At 39.7% G+C, this 21,569-nt stretch overlaps 1 protein-coding gene across 3 annotated transcripts in view; it reads left to right on the top strand.

Moving 5' to 3' along the window:
* Positions 1-21,569, top strand: part of BABAM2 (BRISC and BRCA1 A complex member 2) — a 441,510-nt gene that overhangs the window by 346,341 nt on the left and 73,600 nt on the right. For all 3 annotated transcript variants that reach the window (XM_007470862.1, XM_007470863.1, XM_007470864.1), the window contains exon 10: positions 1,386-1,468. In XM_007470862.1, the coding sequence (XP_007470924.1) occupies positions 1,386-1,468 (83 nt within the window). The remainder of the gene's footprint in view (positions 1-1,385; positions 1,469-21,569) is intronic.

Raw genomic sequence — 21,569 nt, forward strand, 5'->3', positions numbered from 1 at the left:
CCTCATTTTTGAGTAAGATTATCTTTCTTATATATAATCGAAAATGCAGACATTAATACAATGACCTCCAAAGCAGGGTGCACATACCTCAGGGGTGTGTGCCCCACCTCACTCCATTGGCATTCACGAAAAGGGTGAAAATCGAATTTACACTTGTTTTTAAATCTCATTTGGTTTATGTACATTTTTGTGGGTTTTTTATACATATAATATAGTAGTACTTGTATACAATTACGAAATCATATACAAGTACTACCATATACTGTACTATATGTGTAATGAAAAGGATTCTGTGCTTGTTTTTGCTTACAGAATGCAGGATCTAAAAAGTTTAGCTATCAGTGTTATAATGTTGAGTAAATTACATATCCTTAAAAGAAATACAAACTGGTGAACAGAGTTGTTGACTTAAGTCAGCAGATCTTAGTGATGTATCAACAGTCTTTGAGCAAATCACTAAGCCTTCAGTGCCTTCGTTCCCTTACCTTCCCAATGAGTTCAACTGTTCCTTCCTACTTAAACCTGGAGGCCATCAGTATTAATGGTCTGATTGGCCTGACTCAGCCAGGATGAAGGCATCTCTAAGGACAACAAAGGCCTCCTTGTATGGACAAGAGAGAACATTATCCTTGTCCTCGCTGTGTGGTTAGTATTGGCACATTATGGTAACACCCCCCCAAGCACTTAGCTCTTGAGGGAAATGGGGGAGGTGAGCCTATCAGAATTCTCTCCAGGCCCTTCCGTGCTCAGAGGCTGTTCCCCATTGACGCATGAAGCGTGCATCTCCCATCTGAACCCAGTGTCCACCCAGCTAACATTGCTACTTTGTCTTGAGCCTGGTGGGGAGGATAGGGGGACACAAGAGAAAGGATTCCAAATCCTTTGGAAGAAAGTAGTATATAATCCTGTAGTTAGTAATATTGTCACTGCTTGTTACTGTTCAGTGCCTAAGTGAGTGAGACTTCACTATCACTATACAGACATAGGGTCATTGTTGCAGTGATTTCTTCATTTGTCCTTTTGCTCATCACTGGTAACTAACATTTGCATAACATTTTATGGTTTACTTTACTTGTTTTTCACAACTCCATGATGAAGTTTACAAATATGATTATATTTGTTTTACAGATGAGGAAACTGAGGCTCCAAAGGTTAAGTGATTTGCCCGAGGTTGTAACAGATAGTAAAATGGCAAAGCTGTAACTTAAACCTAGCTGCTTTCATTCCAAATCCCACATCCTTCCTGTGGTAACACTCACTTGTCTTAAATGCATCTCGGATTCAATAACCCTGACTTTATGAATATATTCTTTACTTGTTTCCATCTCCTTTATACCTTGTTTTTATGAGGGTTTTTTGTTTGTGTGTATGTTTTTATTACTTAGGGGTGTCGTGGAATATGACGCAGAAGGCTTTACAAAACTCACTCTGTTGCTGATGTGGAAAGATTTTTGTTTTCTTGTACACAGTGAGTATACTTTTGCTATTAGCATGTCAGCCTTCATTTAAAAATGTACTAAACCACGTGTAATAATGAATATGACAAACTTTAGTGTCCTGACTTGGTTCCTTTTACTTTAGCATAAGTCTATTTACTGCGTGGTCTTCAAGAGAAAATATCTCTAGATCAGTGGTTCTCAACAAGGTATCATTTGCTGCTCAGGGGACATTTGGTAGTGTCTGGAAACATTTTTGTTTGTCACGACGGGTAGGGGACCAGGGCTGGCGGTTGTTGTTACTGGCATTAGTGGGTAGAGGTCAGAGATGCAGCTAAATATCCTGCAGTGCATAGGACGGGTCCATAAAACAAAAAGTTATTGAGTCCACGATGTCAGTAGTGCTGAATTTAAGAAACCCTACCCTAGAGAGATTTATGTTTTCAAAGTATCTTTCCAGATTCAGGCCTCAAAACTTTCAAGATTACTCAAAACATAGTGCTTTGATCATTTGGTTATCATTCTTATTAAGTGAAAAAAATCTGTAACTTTGGTAATATATAATATATATCTTAAAGGTGGGACTATGTTTTCATGAATTCCTGACGTGACTTCTCAGTGTTTTCCACACAGTAGGCATATTTAAATTCCTGTTGTATTATATTAATCAGTCAGTAAACATTGCTCCAGCTTTCGCTTAATGGATCAGTTAGAGTCTCTTTTGTATATTTCTTTGTTATATAAGAACCAGTGACCCACAGTGCCAGGTTTGAGTTGCAAGTCAGCTACGAGCTTTATTCTTTAGTAATTTGATATGCAACATGCCCAGACTTCAAGCCAAAGGCACAGAAGTTTCAGCTCTCCCGAGTCCAGTTACAGAAAAGCAGTGGGTTTGGGTTGACTTCACTCAGTATGTGGAACTACCCTAGACTTAAATAAACTATTTCAGGATGCACAGCTTTGGCCCTGTCTAGCCAAGCTGTCAGTGTAAAGATAATGACTTGGGGGGATTTTTCTTCCCCAGCAGTTTTACTTTCTTGGTTATGATTTGCTTAGGCTAAAATAGTTCTTAATTTGTCTTACCTGATGTCACATCAACAGATAGTAGGGGAAGAAACCCCAAAATGTCCATAGTCGTAGAGGGAAGAAAACTCTAATGAAGACCTTACCACGGTATAATCTACATAGAGATAATTGAGAGTTGGCCATACGTACTTCTAAGAAGTTGGTTATCCCTGTCGTTTAAGGCATTTTCCCAGTGATAACCACCTTGTCATGCAGTGTGCTTCATATGGGGCTCCTACTCGATAACTAGTCTTACATTGGGACCATCTTTTCAAATGCATCTGAAAAATGCAAGCACGTTGCTCTATATTAATTATGCGTACAGATAAGCAGAGAGTTGGAGAGGTGAAGATTTTCATCTTGGGTGTGCCTCCAACTAACTATATGACCTTGTTCAAATCACTAGGACAAGCCTCCCTCTGTTTTAGTTCCCTCTCATGTCACTGGGGATTTGGTTGGTAAGTCCTGTGGAGACATCAGCAGATGGAGCTTAACCTACAATACAGGGCCAGGTGGAAGAGGAAGTCCCACAGTCAAGGCCTCCTGGCACTCTCCTCTTTGCTCACCGTCTTCCGTGGCTCTACTGAGCGGAACTTCGTACTGCTGCTTCCAGCTCTCACTTTTCATTCTGACCTTATCACGGCTTTGGTTTTCTGTTCTGAGTGTTAATTGCTTTCTGAGATCTCACTTCCTATTTGCTCTGTCCACTTTGCCCCACCATCTTGATGCCAGTGATTCTGTTTCTAGCCTGGTAACCTGACCCCAGATCCTGACTGTATGCTTGGTTTGTGTCTCATGACCCTGGACAGCTGCCTGGGGGATTAGTCTGGCGTGTTTCCTCTAGCCCAGCTCAGCAATAGGGACCTGTACCCTGCCATGAATGGTGGTGGCTATGGTCTGAGGCCTCCGGGAGTAGCTGTGAGAGAAGGACGCAGAAGGAAGGACACACAGGAGGACAGTTACAAACAGTAAATTAGATGACTGCTTCGACCGATTTCTTCATCCCAAAGTGGCATGAAATCTCAACAGTTTGTCCCGAAACTTACTTTGGTCTCCTAGCCATGATTCCATTTTCAAAAAAGATGATGTCAGATCACATCAGATATAAGGGAAAAAAGATATCCTCGGCACTGATCTTTCTCACCTGTGTTTTCCACATGCAACTCAAGGCTGCCTGTGCTGGCGGGGCCTGGCAGGAGAGCTGTTCCGGGATAAAAGAGCGTCCACCTCTCAGCTCCAGCCGGCTCTCCTCTCAGTGCGTTCAGTGTCACGGCAGTTCTTCTTCCTTTGGAAGGTCTATTCCCCAAAGAATGTTTTCCCCACAGTACTGTGTATCCACTGTTTCTTACAGCCCCTTCTCTACCTTCCTCTGTCACGTGCAAAATTAAGTCCTAAAGTCATATTTTCACTTAGTTTTGAGTACCTTCTTCAGAAACATAGAAGCCCCAGACACTCATTAGAACAGGTACAGGGACCTCGAGATTTGTTTAATTTACTTTTTCCAAAGTGTTTCCTTAGGATCTTACTCCTTTCCTCCCCAGGCCATTTGCTCTCCGCTCTTAGCGTCACGGCCCACGTTCTCGGCTCTTTGGCAGATAAGACCTCGTCTGTGAATCAGGGGACTTTGATGCTGTTTCCTGCTCTGTCATTAACTCACAGCCTGTCTTTAAATAAATTATTTCCACCCTTTTGCTTCTTTCTTATATCTAAAATGTAGGACTTGTAACATCATAGTGAAGCTTGGTTAGGTAATGCATTTTATTCAGTCATACAGTTAGGCATCTGAAACTTACCTTCTTTTGAAAGCATCTGCTTGCTTGGTTACAACCCCCATGGGACCACTTATTCCCTTTTTTCTTGTCATGAAGATGGGAGTTGAATATGGGGTGGCAGAGACTTAATGATAGAACATTGCCTTGAATTATTCTGAGATCTCAAGAACAAGAAAAAGGAAGAAGGAAGCGCCTAGAGATGGAGCCAGTCTTCTGTGGCTGGTTCACTTCTCTGTGCAGATTGAAGACCTGGCAGGACACAGATAACGTCTCTGCTCTCCCCCACCCTCTGTTCTGCCCAGGCCCGGGAAGAGGTTTGTCGAGAGGGCAGGTGCTGGCAATAATTCTGAGCATTCTGGATGCTAGAGGAAAGAGGCACTCCTCTCTTGAGGCTGATGGCTGTGACCTCAGACCTTGCCAGAGTGTTCGGAAGTAAGAATGCCCTAGGGGAGAAGGAACATTGTACGGATTCCGGGATCTCTCAGGAGACACTGCAACTTCCTGGCATTCTGGCAGTTCCAGGAGTGGGAGCTCTGGCCATGGAGAATTTTCATCCATTTATTCCTTCTTTCTTTCCTTCATCCATATCAACATATCACAAGAGTTGGAACCACAGCAGTATCAGGGACTTGCTTTCATTCAGAAACTGTTTTCAGAAAGGTTTCCCGGCCATCATCTAAGAATTATCTGTAGTGGTTATGTAGGTAATTCTGTATTTGCCAAGCCGTATTTACCTCTGGAGGTAGATGCTATCTTTAAGGCAGCAGCTTTTCAGAACACTGGATGACAAGAGAACCAGATAGCAAGGCACAGTGACACAGAACAAAAGCAGCCACAGGGGAAAATTGCCTGTTTTTCATGGGCCCCTGTCAGCTGCACTATAAGGAATGCAGCTGCCTCAGGTCGCAGGGTTGCTGCTTGGAAGGAGAGGGTCTTGAGGTCTTCTCCAGTTACCTGTAGCTCCTTATTGGTAAATGACCCTCTGAGTCATCCAGCCTGGACCATAGGCCTAATCTCCCTGGCAAAATACATATTAGACCAAATCTGACCATTTTAGGTATTCCATTTCATTTCTTCTCTCCTCGACCCCTAACCCAATCAATTTAATCCAATTCACCTGAGTTCTGAGTTGATGGAGCACCTGCTGTGTGCTCAGTATTGTGCTAGGTCCCAGGGGATATAAGTAAATAACTCAGGCTTGACCTTAAGACACATAGAGTCTCGAGCAAGGGTTGGTTGGCCACAGCCTATGGGCCAAACTCCACCCTGAGTCTATTCTTATATGGCCCTTGAGCTAAGAATGTTTTTTTATGTTTTTAAAGAGTTGTTAGGGGAAAGAAAAGAAGGATATGCAACAAAAATGGTGAAGCCTAAAATATTTCCTCTTTGACTCTTTACAGAAGAAGTTTGCCAACCCCTGATCTAGTTAATGAGAAAAGAGATCAGATAAAGGTGTGGTACAGATACGCATTTTTAAAAACAAATATTCTCTAAGCTCGCTTACTGTATGCAAGGAACAAAGTGACGAGTGACACAGAGAAAAACTTCATATGTTATACATATAAGAGAGAATTGGAAAGAGAGACACTGTCCCTAATGGAGTCTAACGAGAGACAGACAATAAAGAAGTAAACTAACAAATATATGTTACAGATGGTGACAAATACCATAATGGAACAAAACAGAGGGCTTTGAAAGAGGCTAAGAGGGGAGCTGTTGTTAGGATGGTCAGGGAAGCCTTCTCATAGGAGCTGACATTTCAGCTGAGACCTTAATGAGCAGCCATTCAGACTCAGTGAAGAGATTTCAGGGGAAAGAAAGTCCTCTTGTGCAAAGAGCTACAAAAGGTAGCAAAGGGCTTCGCATGAGCCAGTGTGACTGGAGCACAGGGAGGAAAGAGAGTCACATGAGAGAGGTTAGAAAGAGAGTCAGGGCCAGATAAGATAGTGCCTCACAGGCCATGTGTATCAGGATGGAGTGGTAATAAACACTTGAAAAACAATGGTTTAAGCAAGATAGAAGTGTATTTCTTTCTCGTGTATAAGGAAGCAGTCCAGGGCTGGAATGACATATCCAAAGGTCACATGGGAACCAGATTCCTTCAAACTTTATACTCCATCATCCCTTGGGTGTGACTTTCTTGCGTATAGGCCAAAAAAGCTGTTGGAGCTCCAGCTGTCACAATCCAAGTAAGAGAATAGAGAAAAGATGGAAGGAGGGTACAAACCTTCTCATTTAATGAGACTTTGAAGAAGTCTCATGCACCACTTCCAATTACATGTCATCGTTCTAGAACTTAGTTCATAAGGCCTCAGCATGTGTGCTAGGGCAGACTGGGAAGTGTAGTTCTTTTTCTGGGGCAGCAAATGCCCAACTAAAAATCAGAGTTCTTTTGAGTGAGAAAGAGAGAATGCCTATTTAGTAAGAAACTACTAGTCTCTTTCAAATCAAGGAGAGGAGTTTAGATATAGGTCAAGTTTCCATCAGAAAACAGATGGCACATCATACAGGTAACCAGGGAGAATTCAATGGAAGGACTGTGTTCAAAGGTGTGGACAGAGTTAAAGAAAACCAAAAGGGATGGTTAGCAGCAGCAGCGAGTCTTTACCTTCCCTAGGACTGCATGGGCAAGAGGAGAGTGTGGTTACCAGAAGCTGGAAGGAGCTATAGCTGTAGCTGTAGGAAAGGGTTTCCTGGCAGGAACTGGGGAAAGCCTTTGGTTGAGGAAGGTAGCTACTACTAACAAATGCAGGAAGGATTATTTCTCCTTTCAGTTCTTTCGGTTTTGTTCTTAGGTACACGTACGTTTATAATTGTTATATCTTCCGACGTTTTGACCCTTTTATTGTTATGGAATGTTCCCTTTTGTCTCTAGATATTTCTTGTCTTAAAGTCTATTTCATCTGATATTAATAACCCATCCCAGCTCTATTTGGTTTATTGTTTGCTTGGTATACCTTTTCCAGACCACTGCTTTCAACCTTTTTTTTTAATGCCTTTAAATCTAAAGTGTGTCTCTTGTAGGCAGCATATGGTTGGGTTTTGCTTTTGTGTACATTTAAACAAACTCTGCTGTTTTATTAGAGAGTTTAATCCATTGACACTTAATGTAATTATTGGTGTAGTTGGATTGGGGCCTGCCATTTTGATATAGTTTGCTGTTTGTCTCGTTCCTTTTCTGTTTCTCTTTTACTGCCTCATTTTGCGTCAAACAAATGTTTTTAGTGTACCATCTTAGTTTCTTTGTTGATATTTTAGCTATCTTTTTTTTTTTTAATTTTCTTAGTAGTTTGTTCTAGAGATTGCAGTATCTGTCTTTAACTTAACACAGTCTACTTCAGTTTAATAGTGACAATTCTGGTAAAATATAACAGCTTTGCTCCTCCTTCTCCCCCTTGTTTGTGCTATTATTGTCATATATGTTATATCTATATATGTCATCATGTAAATACAACAATACAGCTTTTTCTGTTAGTTATAGACAATCTTATATTTTCAAAAGAAATTAAAAGAAGAAAATAATTTTCATTGTATTTTGCTCTGTCCATTATTTCAGGTAGGTCTTAGTAGGACTTTGAATGCTCTGTTACTCCATTTCACAGTTGTTATAGCAGAGGCAGAAGGAGGTGGCAGGGTTTATTTGTTCTAGCAGATGATGAGTTTCTTACTCTGATTTTTTTTCTTTATTTTCAATAATTAAAGTTCACACAGATTCCCTAATATACTTCTTTTGGTATTTGTCCTTATCTGTCTCTCTTTCCACTCATTTGGTCATTCATTAGTTTTAAGCTTACATTAGTCCAGAAAACAGTAATTTTGCTTTACAGAGAGCTCAGTTTCTGGTAAGACTTTTTTTTTTCTTTTTTTTTTTTTGAAAGCTAGAGGAAATTGACAACTGCAGACTAATTCTGCTAGTCATTTAAATAATTCTTTCCTCATAGGCCTGTAATCAAGGCCAATAAGCTAGAAATCAGGACAGCTTTTGAAATTTTAAGTAAAAATCAGAGCCTTCTGTTTATTGTTGCAAATGCCCCTTCCAAGCTCTGATTGTGTCAGGCTGTGTGATTGCTAGTATAACCAAGGAAATTATTTGCATTGATGTGTCACTGTCGTTTCACCACTCAAAGCAAAGCTGTGAAATTGACAGCCACTCAGCTCCTGAGCAAAGTGGTGTGAACTCATCTCTTTGCCACAGAAACAATGTCTTGTAGAATATTTAGCAGCAACAAACAAGATGGCTGCTAGATAATTCAGTAAAACCAAAACTGTGTGGTTTCCCAAACCTGCTTGCTTTTTGGATACAGATCTCATTTTTATATAAATAAATAGATTTGAAGAGTAAATCAGAATCAACAAAGTGATTAAAATTAGGAACCACAATGATATGCATTAGAATTCATTTCAAGCCAGATTCATAAAAAGTGTGATATTATTTTAGAATTAATATATTTACCTCAGATCAGGGATATGTAAAGCTTTGTGATTTAATTTTATCATTTTAGTAGTAATAATAACTATCAAAGCAACAGGAACTAAAATTGATTATGAACAAAAAGTGAATCCAATCAGTTCTCTGTACTGTTCAAAATGGTTTAAAAATACAGAAAAAGATAAAAAGAAAATCTACTTTCTAATGCAAAATGCCTTTTTGCTTTGATTAAGAAAACTATGGGTATTTTAGATACTTTAAACATTTGGGTTAATTTTTATCCTGGACTTCCTTGAAAGTGGTTAGCTCTGCTGGGCAAAGTGGTTTTCGTCTTTTGATTACACACACAAACACACCCTCTTCAAGGTTTACAGCTCAAATAGCTCCAGTCCTTTAGCAACCACTGTCACTATTTTGATTCAAATTGAGACTTCTGTTTCATGTTTAGAGTCTACTTCCAGAAAGTCTTTTTTTTTGTAATTTCTGATCCTGGTTTGAGAATTCATTTCATTAATTTTCATTGGGAATACTCTCTTCATTCTAATACCTTGTGAGACCTTTTCAGTGACCTTCAAGGACTTCTTGTAAGGAAAGAGGTTGTAAATCAGATACACAATACCAAATACCCTCTTATATATGTTATATTATTCTTTTCAACTGTAATTGTTGGAGTAAAGTAATTGCTAAAGTGAGTTTATCTGATTAAAGAAAGGTCATGAATACTCAGTGATTTTGACTTAAAAACATATGCAGCGGCTTTGAAATTAACAAATGGTAACCCAAGAAGGCACCTCACTCAATGAAAGAAAGGAAGCTGTTTACAAAGAGTAACTTTTATAATATCAATCTCATTCAGTATAACCTTTTCTTAGAATCAATTTTAAAGTATTATTGAAACATGGGCATTATTTTGGTTGCAAAACTTTTGCTGTTGTTGAAGATAATAGTTGCAGTAACAATGGTTAACAGATATTAAATGTATACCATGCTCTAGAAGTTGTTCTCAGTACCTTGCATACATATATTGTTATTCTTCCTCACAGCATCCTTCTGAGGATAATTACTAGTAGTGCCCCATTTTACAAATGACAAAACTGTGGCACAGAAAGAGTAAATGTATTCACTGTGACAGAGTTAGGATTTAAATCCAGGAACTGATTCCAGAGCCTATGTGCTAATAAACGATATTACTATAGTGCTTCAGGTCATTGGTTGGCAGTATCCCCACGTATGTGATGAATGTCGAAAGCCTTTGGAGTTTCACAGAGAACTGTAAGTCCCAGGAACAAACGTAGAGGGTCAGTGACCATCCATGCACTGGGAGATATGCATATACTGTCTCATCTCCCAGGAATGTAAGTGGACATCTCACCAAAGACATTACTGATCTGAAGGCAGTGAGGCATGAAGCTAGTGTCACTTCTCAGTGATGGTGACAGTTTGTCTAGCTGTGATCCCCTGTCCAGTGGCACAAATATATTGGCTCAAGTAGGGTTTCACTCTGTGGCCATAGAAAGAGAAAAATAAGTGGCTTAATTAAGGAATTATCAGCTCCTGCAGCCACTATAGAAAACAGCATGGAGGTTCCTTAAAAAACTAAAAATAGAGTTACCATATGATCCAGCAATCCCATTCCTGGGCATATATCCAGAAAAGACGAAAACTCTTATTTCCAAAAGATACATGCACCCCAATGTTCATAACAGTGCTATTTACAATAGCCAAGACAGGGAAGCAACCTAGGTGGCCATCAGCAGATTCATGGATAAAGAAGATATGGTATACATATACAATGGAATATTACTCAGCCATAAAAAAGAATGAAATATTGCCATTTGCAGCAACATGGATGGACCCAGAGGAAAGACAAATATTATATGATACCACTTATATGTGGAATCTAAAAAATAATATAAATGAACTTATTTACAAACAGAAACAGACTCACAGACATAGAATACAAACTTATGGTTACCAAAGGGGAAAGGGGGGGAGGGAGAAATTAGGAGTATGGGACCACACCATTATATATAAAAGAGATGAACAAGGATTTTTACTGTATAGCACAGGGAACTATATTCAATATCTTGTAATAACCTATAATGGAAAAGAATGTAAAAAAGAATATATATATATATATATATATATATATATGTAACTGAATCACTTTGCTGTACACCTGAAACACAATATTGTAAATCAGCTATACTTCAATTTAAATCAACTATAGTTCAATTTTTTTTTAAATGAAGATTGGGGATAAAAACAAAAAACTATTATAATGAAACAAACAGAAAAGAATTACCAGTTCCTGATTATCAAAAACTAGATTTAACCTGTTTAGACATAGTAATGTGGTCAGTTATAATGGTTCATTATACAAAGTCCATGCAAACCTACAGCCAAAGAGGCAACACAGATGTGGGGTAGCCCAGGTTCTAAGACAAGTGGGAGCGGTAGGAACTGTGGCAAGCTGCATGCTCCTTTACATGATTTTGATTTTTTTTTTTTTATACAGAGTACAATCCAAGCATTTCTGTGGGCTGAATCTATCCTGATAGCCTATGAATCTTTTTTAAAAAATACTTTTCATTATAAAAATTTCAAAACACCAAAGCAGAGAGAAAAATATAATGAACCCCCATGTACCCATCACCCATATTGTAGTTTTGTCTACCTTCTTTCTTTTTTTTTTTTTTAATTTTCTGGAATATTTTGAAGCAAATGTGAACAATTATTTCACTTGTAAGTAATTCAACATGCATCTCTAACAGATAAGAATTTTTTAAAAGAGCTGTATCCAAAATAACATTATTACATCTAATTCTTTAATATTATCTAATACCCAGTCTATGTTCAAATTTCCCTGTTTGTCTCAAACATGTTTTTTTTACAGTTGGTTTGTTCAAAGCAGGATCCAAATAAGTCAAGACCCATAAATCTTGAAAATCTTTCTTTAGAAAAGAAATGTGGACGCAAATAATGGATATCACCACCCATTTTCCTTCCCCATAATTTAGTTGAGAAAGTAAGGGGTGGGGCTTCCCTGGTGGCACAGTGGTTGAGAGTCCGCCTGCCGATGCTAGGGACACGGGTTCGTGCCCCGGTCCGGGGTGATCCCACATGCCGCAGAGCGGCCGGGCCCGTGAGCCATGGCCGCTGAGCCTGCGCGTCCAGAGCCTGTGCTCCACGACGGGAGAGGCCACAACAGCGAGAGGCCCCGCGTACCGCAAAAAAAAAAAAAAAAAAAAATGCCAGTTTTGAATAGAATTCTTAGCAGTTAATCGAATGGTTAGAGGTCATCTTGCCCAGGGGTTTTTAACATTTTTTTTGTGCCAAAGACCCCTTTGGTGAACCCTATGGATCCTTTCTTCAGTGTTTTAAAATGCATAAAATAAATAAATTATATAGTACCACAAGGAAGCCAATTATATTAAAATACTATTATCAAATCTTTAAAAAGTAATAACAGAGATATAAGAGCTTCTTTGTTAATACCTTAAATCACAATATCCATGGCAAATCTAATAACCACTGCAATTTTGAAATAGTGATGAGCATAAAGAACATTTGAAGATATGAGCAACAACCACAATGTGATATAAAAATATCTGTGATTTCTCTTGATAATGAAGTCAAGGTACTGCTAACACTGCTACAGTTGGTTGCCTGTATTCATAATTAGAGGAAATGCTAAATTTCAGTTAAAAGTAGTGAATATAAAGACATACATTTTTCCCATGCAAGTTCCCAGATGCCCTGAATTTTATCCAAGGACCCTTGTGGAGGGGGAGGAGGTGAAGGGTGCATGGACCCCAGGTTAAGAATCTCTGAAAACTCTCTGTATTACAGGGTTAGGATGTGGCTGAATGCCTGGACCAAGGCCATGCATGATGTTAGGGGAAGAATAGGACTAGAAACCAGGTTTCTTAAATCCAATTATTTTTCCTGTTTGAATGGCTCAGTTCTAAGATACTAAGACAGGTTGAGTACTTTTACAACAGTATGTGTTCAGTATTGTACTGCTGACATCTTAACGCTAGCTTGAAGAACTGAGTAATGTTCAGCATAAGGAAAAAGCCAGAAAATAATGCTCAGATTTAAGGTTTAATGACTTTTCCATTTGCATACTGTGTGCTTCCTAATTGTACAAATTCAACTTTCGTAAGTCCATGAGGCATATTTTTTTCCATCTTTTTTGAGGTGTAATTTCCATATAGTAAAGTTCACCCATTTTAAGTGAACACTTAAATGAATGTTGGCAACCACGTATGGTCATAGAACTAGCACCGCAATCAAGACATGGAGCATTTTCATCACCCTAAAAAGTTTCTCTTGTGGCTTTGCAGTTAATCCCCTCCGTTGACCTCCAGCCCCAGGGAGCCACTGACCATATTTTCCATTACTATAGTTTATTCTGTTATAGAATTTCACAAAAATGGAATCATAAAGAGTATAGTCTTTTATATTTTCTTTCTTTCCCAAGTCTTTGTGTGGACATATGTTTTTATTTCTCTTCGGTAAAAACCTAGGAGTGGGGATGCTGGATCATATAGTAAATATATGTTTAACTCAGTAGCATACTGCCATACTGTTTTCCAAAAGGCTGTAAGTTGTTACGTTCTCACTAACAGTGTATGGGACTTCAGTTCTTTCACATCCTCTCCAACACTCACTATTATCAGTCCTTTTAATTTCAGTTGTTATAGGGTGTGTAGTAGTGTCTCTTTGTGGTTTTAATTTACGATTCCCTAATGGCTAGTTGAGCATCTTTTCATGTGCTTATTTGCCAAGTAAGTTATGTTGTGTCTGTTCAAATCTTTTTTTGTTTTTAATTGGATTGTTGTCTTATTTTTGAGTTATGAATTCTTTATATATTTTGGATACAAGCCCCTTTTCAGTTATATCTTCTGAAGATCTTTTTTCCAATCTGTTGCTTGCCTTTTCATTTTCTTAACTATGTCTTTCAAAGAGCAAAAAAAAATAAATTTTGATTAAGTCCATTTTATTACTTTTTGATTTTAAGGGCCATGCTTTTTGTGTCCTGCTTAAGAAATTCTTGCCTAATCTAGTTCAGCAAGAATTTCTGCCTTGTCTATTCTAAAAAGATTATAGCTTTAGCTCTTAAATGTAAGTCTGCGATCCATTTCAAGTTAATTTTTGTGTATAGTGTGAGGTAAGGGGCATGGTTCTTTTCTTTTTTTTTTTTTTGTAAACTAATAACCATTTGTTCCAGCACCATTTGTTGAAAAGACTGTCCATTCCTCATTGAATTACCTTGGCACTTTTGCCAAAAATCAATTGACCAAATAAGTGTATATCTATTTCTATAATCTCTAGTCTGTTCCATTGATCTATGTATCTATACTTTCATTTTATAGTAAGCCTTGAAATCAGGTAGGATAAGTCTTTAACCTAGTGTTTCTTTTTTCAAATTGTTTAGGCTGTTTAGATCTTTTACCTTTTCCTATACATTTTAGAATTAGCTTGTCAGTTTCTTCACAAAAAGAATGATTGGGATTGCACTGAATATATAGCTCAGTTTGGGGAGAACTGCCATCTTAGAAACACTGAATCTTCTGATTCATGAACATGGTGTATGTTTTCATTTATTTACATCTTCTGTAATTTCCATTAGCAGTGTTTTATAGTTTTCAGTATACAGGTCTTGTACATCTTTTGTTAAATTAATTCCTAAGTCTTTTAAGCTAATGTGAATGGAGTATTTTTTAAATTTTCATAGTCTAATTGTTCACTGTTAATATATAGGGGTACAATTGACTTCTGTATGTTAACCTTTAGTAGATTTCTTAGAATATTATGTACGCTCTATATGTCATCTTCAAATAAAGACAGTTTTACTTCTTTTCCAAAGTGTATTCCTTTCCTTCCTTCCTTCCTTCCTTCCTTCCTTCCTTCCAGTGGCATCCAGACCTGACCTGTGCCATAGTTATTCTCATTTGTTTGTTGATTTAGTCCTTTATTCACCACATATTGAACATCTGCTTTGGTTCAGGCACTTTCAAGACTCTAGGGATATCGGATGAATGCTGCCTGTTCTGGAATGGCTCAGTCTAGTGAGGAAGATAAACATATAAAAACAACAGTGAAACATTTAAAGTGCAGTGCTAGGCATACACCAGATGTTTGGGGGATGCAGAGAAGGAGCACCCAACCCGGTAGGACAGGAGGGCTGTAAGAACATTTCAGACAGAGAGGCTAGCATAAACAAAAGCACTGTGGGAAGACACAGAGTATATGTGAGGAACTGTAAGTGGCTTAGAATCCTTCTAATGTATCAATATAATAGAGCCTGAAGAGTGTCAGATTGAGCTAGCGAGTCTGTAAGAGCCCAGAACTCAGAGAGCATCGTAAACCAGTCTGACAGAAATGGACTTTATCCTGAGGATAGCAAGAAGTTACTGAAGAATGCTCAGTAGAGAAGGGGCATATATTTGCTTTTTATAAAAAGAGATTATTCTGAGATTATGTAGACGGTGATTTGAAATGTGAACCTGGAAACCTAAAAAGATAGTTTAGGGAAAAAATAATTAGACCTGAGCTAGAGCAGTCATGATAGAGATGAAGGGAAAGAAAATATTTCAAGAATGGAAGTAAAACTGGCAAAACTTAGTAGTTGATCCCAGTCAAGGACTAAGAAGAAGTAGGATGATTCCCAGATTTCTTCCATAGGCATCTAGACAGCCAATGATGCCATCATTTGAAGCAAGGATTATGTTAGGAGGAGCAGATTTGGAAATGTTGAGCCCAGTTTGGGATATGTTGAATTTTATGAGCCACTGGATATCCAGGTGAAGAGTCAACGAGTGAACATTTACATGAAACAAATGCGTGGTGGAGGCTCTCACCAGCTTCACCTGGAATCTATCCCAAGCTAGAAACCCCTGGTCATCCCCAGTTTGGATGATTCACAGCTATTTGGCCTGACTGAACCCTTAACAAAAGGATTCAGTCATACTTCACACTGAATGGGGTTCTGGTTTGGAACTTGAAACCTTGTTGGTAACTTTTCCTCCCATAGAGGTGGTCCAAATTCTTGACATGGCCTGGCCTGGAATGTACTGAAAGAGGCTTTGGGGAGTGACTTCTGGACTGACAATGACCCTTGGCTAGATTTAAACCCTTGTATTCAGTTAGGGGAGGGTGAAGGGAATGTCAAAACACAATTAAGAGGACAAATACTGTGTGATTGCACTTATATGAGGTACCTAGAGTAGTCAATTTCACAGGGACGGAAAGCAGAATAGAGGTTCTGGGGAATGGGAAGACAGGGAGTGGGGAGTTGTTGTTTCATAGGTAGAGTTTCAGTTTGGGAAGATGAGAAAAGTCCTGGAGATAGATGGTGGTGACGGTTGCCCAACAATGTGAGTATACTTAATGCTACTGAACTGTACACTTAAAAATGGCTAAGATGGTAAGTTTATGTTCTGTATGTTTTCACCACAATTTTTAAAATGAACAAATAAAAAGTTCATTAGTAGGCAGGCATCTTATTCACATTTCATCTGTCTCAGTCAACCTGGTATTTTTTCTTTATCTAATTCGTTCTCAATCAGAGGTTACCAAGATGATAAGAAGTGACCTCTAATGATAGGTGGTGATGATGAAGATGATAATGCCATTGTTTTGTATAAATAGTGTCACTTATTACTGAATGCTTATTATGTGCAAAGTACTGTAGTAAGTACCTTACATTCCTAATTCCATATAATTCTCTCAGCAGCCCTGTAAGATGGCTACTTATCCCCATTCTACAGTAGAGGAAATTAAAGCACCTAGAAATGAAGTAACTTGCCAGAAGTCGCACAGCTAGTAGTACAAGGGAACAGCATTTGAACTAAGACCTTTCCAGAACTCTTGTTCTCAACAGTTCACTAAAGCTTCCCAGCCCACGCGCTAGGACATACTGCTGGGTTGCGGACAGGCTACAGATAGGCTACTGATAGTTTCAGTCCTTGGAGAAGCTGGACCCTATGGTCAGTGACCTCTGCCAGCCTCATAAACTTTTCCCATAGTGCCATAAAATCATAGCACTTTCTGAGTACGTGCTATGATTTGAAAGAGGCTGGGGAGCACAGCACATGTACTGTATAATACTATATACGTAATATAGTAGTGTATGTGTATTGCCACTTCTATAACACTTAAAAGACTCTAGGTATGTACATCATCAGGAGAGTCCCTTCCCCAGTGTACATGGTGGGTACAAATCCTACGTCTTATTTCTCTTCTGTAAATGAGTTACTTCTCCCAGTGCTACTTCTGATGCTGCCAACTATGAATCTGTCTCTTTGAACTGTGAGTCTTTTGAACTCTCCCAAGTGTTGAAAAGGTGGATTAAGGCAGGATTCCCTGTCTCCAGGGAAACCATAGTACCTGCCACTGATCAGCAAACTTTGCATACAGGTGAGTCTAGTGAAGATAATTACAAAACGAATCTATCCATGAGGCGAGGGTATTAGCAAACTACATTCACGTTTTAAATGCCAGGCACCCAGCAATCTCGGACCTAAACCACTGTCACCCCTCAGTTTGTTTCCCAATAAAGATACAAATTTAGCTCTGTGCATTTTTCCAGTTAGTCTGTCAGGTTAGACGTAGGGTCTCATTTAGCTTTATAGGCCCTAACATTTGTAGAAATGGGGTTTGTCTTTTTATGTCCTCCCAGGTGGCAGCTGCATTTAACTAACTCCATGAATGTTTAAGCATATTCTTCGTGACAGGCACCATACTGAATACTAAAGACATAGGGCTGAATGGGATATGTTCATTTTCTAAAGGAACTCACAGTCTGCTGTACTCAGATTCCCTGAGGCTTCTCCCAATGAACAGTCTTCTTTGAAAACCTCTTTGGCTATGCTAATATTTCTTATTTTTTCATTTGGCTGTAGCCTGGAAACCTCATATGTTTTGTAAACTGTCTCCTGTGTCAGACAAATTAAAAGAATTTGCAAAGTTAATCCTCCAGCTCGTGTTTGGTTGAGACCTCAGAAATGAATTGTGGTCTCAGCAAAGCATCTCCCAGTGGCATAACCTTTGTTTTATGTTGGAAGAATGGAGTGGGCCAAACCTTCAGCTCAAATCATTCCACCACAGTCAGTCAATGAGAAGGTAGAACCCATTTCGATGGGACAGTGCTTGAACATTGTGTTTACAGGAAGATGAAAGCATGCGCAGTTGGCCTCCAACCAAGACGACAGCATACTTCAAAAGACCCATTCTTCTGGGAGGTGAACAGCCCAAGATTGCAGGCTTAGTGGACTCTGCAGAGAGTAGACAAAAAGAGACTCTACACTCAAAGGTTCAAAGACGGTTTACTCCAACATGGTTCATTGTTTCCATTATGGCCGAGATCGTGGAGGCTGCAGAAAACCAACACAGTCAGAAAGAATTGCTTCTTGATTTCAGCTTTTCAAATTTAATTCTTGTAACAACTAGAAAGTCCTTTGAAACAACCTGGGTTTAACTTCAGTGCCCTGAGAGCATTTGTGTTTTAAGCCACGTAAGACCCAAGGAGTTACTGACTAGTGGTTGTAGTGCAGAAGTGGGAGGAAGGACCTCAGCTGCTATTTCTAATCTCATTTTGTCTGGTAAAGTGAGTTAGGTCAGCCTCAGTTTCCCCATGTAAAGCGATAATATAATTAAATCAGTTGGTGTTCTTGAACATAGTAATAAAGTAAGGGGCAGAAAATTGAAAAGCAGGGGTTGCTGCACCAGTGGTCCCCACTCCATGACTCCTGAGTATTTCCAATGTGGGGAGACATGAAGGAGGTAAGACCTTGTCCAAAATTCTCTGGCATATGCAGACTTGTACTAACACACACACACACACACACGGGAACACACAAATACACACTCCCGTGATAACACTCAGCAAAATTCATCCTCCTGGAACTAAGTAAGGCCGTGAGAAAAACGAAAGTAACTGTCTCTCTCTCTCTCTCCCTCTCTCCCTCTCTCTCTCTCTCTCTCTCTCACACACACACACACACACACACACACACACACACACACACACACAATATAGGAACCGTCCCTAAGAATGTCCCTTAAATTTTGCATTTTAGTGTTTGAATAGGCAATATATTCACCTAGTTAAAAAAAAATGCGCACTATGAAAAGCCTCGCCCTCACCCCTGCTCAATCTACCCTGTTCCTCTTCTTGTCACTTTTATTAGATTTTCAATTCCGGCTTGCAGAGTGTCTTTATGTGAATAAAATAAATATAAATATATATTCTTGATTCTTTTCTTTCTTACATTAGAAGTAGCATATTTCACACTCTGTCTGCACCTGGAACAAGTACTTTTATCTTGTTACCACGGATGTGCAATCCCTAACATCCCCTCAATCTTGGTTGCTGAGTTAACACAAAGACTCAGAGCCCGCAGCTTTCCAGCTCTTAAAAATTTAGGTGGGATTTGTATTACGCTTTGTCATTCCCAAGTTGTTACTAGAAATGTGTCTTCAGCATCCTGTATAAAACTTTTCAATATTTCAAAGTACTTTCCTATTTATCATCTCACGTAATTTGTATCTCCCCAAGCCCTGTGAAGTTTTAGGGCAGGTATTGTCCTTGTTTTAAGGTGAAGAAACCAAGGGCAAAGTCATGTGCATTGGGGCACACGCCTGGGTCTCAGGGCCATCCTCTGTACCTAATGCCACTTTACATTTCTGTTTTCCAAAAACAAGGGAGAAATTGCCTTCCTCCTTTTGTTAATACTCCCCCACATTTACCATACCGTCTTTCGTAGTTTTTTCAAAACTTTTTCCTTTGTGATAATTGTACATTTACATGTGAGTGTAACAGATAACACAGAGCAATCCTGTGTGCCCTTTACCCAGTTTCCTCCAGCGGCAGTAACATCTTGAACAACTGTGGTACATTATCAACAACCAGGATATTGACAGTGACGCAACCAAGACGCACAACGTCTCCATCACCCCAAGGATCCCTGGTGCCATTTTATAGGCACACCTCCCTCCTTCTCTCCTCACCCCCAGCCCTGACCTGACCCCTTCTTACATACATACCCACACTCTAATCTATTTTAATGGAGGTTGTAGTAGTCAGGAAAGCCTAACATACAACAAGCAACCCCCACCTCTGTGGCTATCACTTCACCAGCGGTCATTAGGGAGTGGGGGAGGGCTCTGCTTCATGCAGGCATCCTGGGACCTGGCTGCATCTATTCAGTGGCTGCACCATTCCCTGCGGCCTCAGCATCCTCCACTGCATCTTCTGCCTCAGACCAGCACGTCCAGGGTTGTAGGGGCCAGGTCTAGAAGTGGCATTTATCCCTCCCGTACACAGTCCATGGGTCAGAATTCAATCATGGGACTCTACCTCACTGCAGGAAGGCTGAGAAATTTGTTTGACTTTGCCCAGGAGGAAAAGCGTTTGAGGAGCACGTGTACAAGAATAGTCATGGTGGCATTGTTAGTCGTGGTACAAACTAATGGGGGAGTAGATAAATAACTAGTGTTAAACTCACCCCATGGAACATTACACCGTTGTGGAAATGACAAAACCATATCTGCACACAGTAATGATGAAATCTTAGAAACCCAATGTTGACTGAAAGAAGCAAGTCACAGGAGACATACTATGTGATAGAATTTGTACATAAAAAGCTCAAAAACAAGCAGAACCAGATAAAATATTATTTAGGGATACAGAATTAGGCATTAAAACCATGTTTTTAAAAAACAAAAGAATGGCAAACAGATATTTGAGGATAGTAGTTATCTCTGGGGAGAGAGGCAGGGGGATCGAGTGGAAGAGGGAGCACACAAGGGGCTTCGACCTGTGGGTAGTGTCTTTGTTCAGAGAGGGAGTGTGGATTCATTCACGTTCTGTTTTTTCACTATGTTAAACATTACATTACAAGTACTCTTTGACATGTATCGAACATTGCATAGTAATTTTTAAAAAGAACTGGAACACTGTCATTAGTAGTAACACAAATAAATCTTTATTAGTTCTAAGAATGTGACAAGGAGCAGACCCATCACTTGAAAAGGTGACTATCAGTTGGTGTTCCTCATGCTGTGCAAGTGACTCACTTTGGGGATGGGTCCCCCTGAGATCACAAACGTTGTTGGCTGCCATGCTTTTGATCAGCCCCAGTGCCCTGGTCAGAATCCTGTCTGGTTCTCCTCTATGGATCAGTGGTCTTCATACTCTCAGTGTGTAGTGCCACTTGATGTGTGCCGAGGGGATTATTCCTTGCAGAGAGATGCCGCAAAGCTATGTTGTGATCCTTCCCAGTGAAAGGCAAGCTCTATGTATCTAAATTTCCTAAAAACCGTCCCTTTAAAAGTATCTCCTACCTACAAAGATGCAACTAAATCCCACATTTCAGCAAACAAAAGCTGAGGCTTGTAACAAACAGGAGTCATTGCTAAACAGTTATCACCACAGGCACAGGTCCAACTTCCAGGGCAACCAAATGACTTAATAAACACATCAAATCTTCTTTATCATTAAGTGAAAGACCTAAAAGAAGCAGCAGGGTAACAGTCACCAGCCAGGATCCATCCCTTATCTGGCTGCTGGCAAACTAAGCTTGTAAATAATCAATCTAGCCCTCTGGGTTGCTGTTCTCTCCATCCCACCCCCTTCCCCCCCCCCTCCTTCTCCTCCTCCTCCTTTTTTTTTGGCCCCCCCCTCCTCCTCCTCCTCCTCCTCCGAAGTTTCAGCCTCTGCAGTCTCCACCCTCTGTAGGGGATTCTGTGCTCTCTGCACCCAGAATGAGTCAGCATATGGATACATACCCACGTTTTCAGGGGAGTGGACTGAGGTTATCAGAAAACGCAATCCCTCTAACCATAGATAAAAATCAA

Source organism: Lipotes vexillifer, unplaced genomic scaffold (assembly GCF_000442215.2).
Source record: "Lipotes vexillifer unplaced genomic scaffold, Lipotes_vexillifer_v1.1 scaffold717, whole genome shotgun sequence".
NCBI classification, from domain to species: Eukaryota; Metazoa; Chordata; class Mammalia; order Artiodactyla; family Lipotidae; genus Lipotes; species Lipotes vexillifer.